The sequence below is a fragment of the Atractosteus spatula genome, chromosome 14, assembly GCF_055471065.1.
Source record: "Atractosteus spatula isolate fAtrSpa1 chromosome 14, fAtrSpa1.hap1, whole genome shotgun sequence".
NCBI lineage: Eukaryota > Metazoa > Chordata > Actinopteri > Semionotiformes > Lepisosteidae > Atractosteus > Atractosteus spatula.
In genome coordinates, this window is record NC_142719.1 from 26429185 (window position 1) to 26433658 (window position 4474).

The following is a 4474-nucleotide window of genomic DNA, read 5'->3' on the forward strand; positions in this document are numbered from 1 at the left end:
GCCGCCGCCGCCGCCGCCGCCGCTGCCGCTGCCTCTTGTTCCCCCGGCTCCGGCAAGCCCGCGTCCCTCGGCCTTCGCCGGGCCTGCCCTCCACCAGGTGAAGTCGCTCCCCCTGCCACACCAACTCCTGCCGGTCCAAGTCCAAACTGGCCCCCACTCGCTGCAGTAGGTCCAGCCCCAGAATGCAGTCCTCCTGGATGGGTGCGAGGTAGCAGGGGTGGCGCACCGTCGCTGCACCCAGACGGAAGGCAAGCACCTGTTTCCCCCGGACTGCAGCGAGCTGTCCCGTCACGGTCCTCAGCCGCAGGCCGGAGGCCTCCCATCCTGGGGGGTTGGTGCCCTCGGTGTCGGGGAGGACGCCCGGCCAGAGTAGGGTTACCGAAGAACCGGTGTCGAGTAGGGCCAGGCAGGGTTGGTCCTCGATTCGGCAGTGGAGGTACAGGCCCCGGCTACAGCCGACTCGCCCCACGGTGGCGTGAGGGGCGCCGGTTTTTACAGCGCTCTCCGGAGCGGGGGTTGAGGTGTTCAAGGGCGGCCTTCCCCGCGCTGAGCCGCCCCGTTCCCGTTTCCCGACGCTGATTGGGGAGTGCGAGGCTCGGGTGCCCGGCAGAACCGGGCTCGGTGTCCTCTCTTCCCGCAGCGGTTGCAGATCAGCGTGCGGGGCTGTTCCGCGGGGGTCGCTGCCCGGGCTGGCTCCTCTTCCCCCTCGCTGGATTCCTCCGTCGCCGTCTCGGTCAGCCGGCAGGGCGCACTGCGTCTGCTGGCGCTTCCAGTCACCCCGAACACGGTCTCAGCCCGTGTAGCAAGGGCCAAGGCCTGCTCCAGCGATGTTGGCGCAGCCAGCTGCACATGGCGCCGCAGCTCCTCGGGCGAGAGGGCCTTGAGAAAGGCCTGGAGAGCCATCTCCCGCTGCGCCTCCCGGGGGAAAGTTGGGTATCCTCGGCGGGCGAGGAACATGACATCCGCGGCAACCGGGCCCAGTCGCTCTCCTGGTCGGCGCCGCCGCAGGGCCAGCCTCTCCCGCATCAAGTCTGGCGCCTCCTCTACACCGAAGTGCAGCTGGAGGGCTGCCGCCAGCGCCGTGTAGTCGCCTCTGTTCTCCTCCGGGACGTCCAGGAGCACCTGGCAGGCCGCTCCTTCCAGCGCCGCCGCCAGGTGGCCGGCCATCTCCGCCCGGCTCCAGCCATTCGTCCGGGCCGCGAGCTGGAACTGCGCCTCAAAGGTTTCCCAAGGCGCTTCACCATTGTAGCGACCTGGTCGCACCTGCGCCGATGGGTGTGGGAATCGCTGATCGGCTCCAGCAGGGAGGGCATCCTCTCTCCAGGGCAGCCGCCCCAATTCTACTGGCGGGACCACTACTGGGTAGCCCTGGTAAGGGCTGTGGCCACCTGTTGCACCCAGGAGTTGCTCAGGCTCCCTATGTGCGCTGCCGATGGGTTCTGCGTCTGTCAGCGTCAGCCGGCGCTTAACAGAGTCGGGTAATGTCTGCCACGAGTTGCTCATTCTGCCCGCTTCTGACACCAATGTAACGCAACGGGGGCTCAGGCGGGCGCCCTTGCCGCATCAGGTCGGCCCCACACTGTCCGGGGCTCGAACCCGGGACTTCCGCGTCTCTCTGCAGCGACCTAGCCCCGTGAGCTAAAGAGAGATCTCTCTACAGCCCAGTAGCTGTAGTCCTGCTATCACAGGGAAGGGCGGTGACGTCACCTGCTCTGGTACGCCGGCTCTTACACAGTACCTGTCGGCCGTAAGCGTTACAACAGTATATGCTGTATTTTTTACATTACACTACTTGCTGCTTACATTGCTGCGTTTTGAATCGAAGTGCAATCATTTAGATTGACCGATTTTCGTGTTTTAATTAATCCACTAGATGGCACAATGAAACCAATTATAGAAGTAAAGTAGCTCTGCAATTGAAATATCAGAGCTTTTCCAGGCATGTTTTTGTGTTCAAAACTCGGTTTATAAAATAAATAGAACAACTCATAATTCTTTTTTTATAGAATCAGAATATTGAGAGTGGTAATAAGCAAACACTCACATCTGTGAACATGAAATATAGACGGGGAATTCGAATTTATCAAATCAATCCTCTGGTATTTTATTCAAGTGTCAGTCTGGGTTTCAAACCATTAGTTGACAAAATACAAATGCTTAAAAAAAGAAAATATCAGAGCAGAATTTAAGTAGTTTATTTAGAAACTTTTTTTTCTTTTTTTTTTAAAGATGAGCCCTCGCAGAATACACACATTTAATTATTCATGAACATAGAGAATAGATTCGTTTTGGTTGATTTTTTTAAAACATGTTACTGTACCTCACTTATCTTGTTCCCCATACAGAAATCTAACAACGATCTTCAGGAAGATAAATGAACACAATAGAGAAGCACGTTCATGGGAAGCGGTTTTGAAAGCGTGATCTTGCAGGGTGTGGTCAATTGAAAGTTTTTTTTTTTCCCAGTTCAGCCTAATAAACAATCAAAGCAGAGCTGTGTGAGCCAGCCTGCCTTCCCAGGCTCATTTTGTGTGCCCCATGTTTCTCCTTGCTGTATTGAATATCATATTGTAATGTATATACTGTATTGTAAATGATACAGAGCCCTTAAGATATTCAAGGTCCTCTATTGTGCAAAGTTCCTCTTGTTCCCCCTGTTCCTGTGTTTGTCACCCTGTTTTCCCTGGTGATTGTGTGTGCCTGTGGCCACTGTGGTGTCCCATCTATAGACAGGTCCTTGAGCTCTAGGCAGCACCCAGGGTAGAGAGAGAGCATGCAAGCGAAGGGACCCATAGCCGGCTGAAGCTTTGGTTAATGGAGGACTGTGCCCTGCATAAACAGATTGACAACATACAGAAAATGGCTAAGAAATGTTGCCCAGGATCTCCTGGATATTCATTTATTCTTTTGTGATTCAATGAGTAGTTTCTCTAAAACATCTTCTGACCTTTGTTTACTTCTGCAGCAGTTACAGTGGGTCTGTGTGGAGCAGTTCCATACAGACATATTTTGACTAAGGCATTGCAGTCCACTTTCCTGGCATGACTGGTGTGCCATCACAAATCAAAGGAACTCAAACGTTCACTAAATAAAATGGTCATGAAAACCATGACTCTGAAAACCCTCCAGATATACAGCAGTATAATCCACAGTTGTTCCTTCAGGTGCAAGCAAGTGAAAGACAGAAGTCTGATGCTGATCACAAGTATGTTACCATAACTACAGCCCTATCACCCTGCAACTCACAACTGGCAAACCACTGAAATTAAGCAGGTGTGAGCCTGGTCAGTACCTGGATGGGAGACCTCCCGGGGAAAAACTAAGGTTGTTGCTGGAAGAGGTGTTATTGGGGCCAGCAGGGGTCCTAACACCTTTTTACAGTATAGCCGTCCTTCGAATGAGGTCCTGACTCTCTGTGGTCATTAAAAATCCCAGGGCGTTTGATCGAAAGAATAGGAGTGTTACCCTGTTGTTCTAGTCAAATTTCCCAGTGGCCTTTATCAATCATGGCCTCCCAATAATCTCCATCTATGAATTGGCTTCATCACTCTATTCTCCTCCCCACTGATAGCTGATGTGTGGTGAGCATACTGGTGTACTATGGCTGCTGTTGCATCATCCAGGTGGGGGCTACACATTGGTGGGGGTGGAGGGGAATCCCCATTGCCTGTAAAGTGCTTTGAGTGGAGTGTACAGTAAAGAACTATATAAATGTAAGGAAGAATAATATAATAATATTATATTGTTATATAAACAACAACAACAACAACAATAATAATAATAATTCTTTTAACTGATTTGCTGATTGAGGAGGTAGGTAAACATAAATTCTAAACAGATTTTTGGTTTGTCATTTACCTTTTTTTCAATTTTCCTCACACAACCACAACCCATGGCTTCTTTTGGTGAGTGGCTTCTTGTTCAGCTCTTGCAAATCCACCTGTACTGAGATATCTGGGAATGGCTTTTCAGACTTGCTTATTTCACAGGCAGGATAGAATAATCATGTTCACAGCTCCCTATAATACAGTATGTGGACTTGGCATGAGTTTCAGTGCTTGCCATTTTTGCAGTGTCTATATTCTTTTCAGATGTCATATTAGCATGTGCTCATTTTTTCTTAATGAGGCCTGGTGCTTTTATTTGTCAGTCCTGTCATTTATGTCACTGTGCACTCAAACCCTTCAGCCTCAGCCCCTGCGATTTGTGCAGTCTAGACTGTTTTAAAGAGTTAGCATGCCAAGCGCCCCAGCTTTTTAGTTTTTACAACAATCCATTCAGCAATTCATTCCATGCAGAAATGATGTATTTGCTCTATTGTCCAGCAGTCTGGTGGATGAGTAGCCGCTGGATCTCCTTCACTGCAAGGGCTTTCGTGAAGTGTACCAGAAGGCAAAATACCAGGTCCCATCTCACACACAGCAACTTTGGTAGGATGAAAATTGGTACTCTTACATCTGAGTCCCCATCTTCA

At 50.9% G+C, this 4474-nt stretch overlaps 1 protein-coding gene across 1 annotated transcript; it reads right to left on the reverse strand.

Moving 5' to 3' along the window:
* Window positions 1-525: 525 nt before the first annotated feature.
* Window positions 526-2793, reverse strand: LOC148820983 (uncharacterized). The gene is made up of 2 exons (XM_088933419.1): window positions 2674-2793; window positions 526-1554 (listed from the first exon to the last, which is right to left on the reverse strand). The coding sequence occupies exons 1-2, from the start codon at window positions 2791-2793 to the stop codon at window positions 526-528; spliced, it is 1149 nt and encodes a 382-aa protein (XP_088789545.1).
* Window positions 2794-4474: the final 1681 nt, after the last annotated feature.

Bases quoted from the DNA above. Each gene is read 5' to 3' on its own strand.
- LOC148820983 (XM_088933419.1), bottom strand. From the start codon at position 2,793: ATGGGTCCCTTCGCTTGCATGCTCTCTCTCTACCCTGGGTGCTGCCTA. The intron at 1,555-2,673 runs GTGACAAACACA...TGATGCGGCAAG, and splicing joins CAATCACCAGGGAAAACAGG to GGCGCCCGCCTGAGCCCCCG.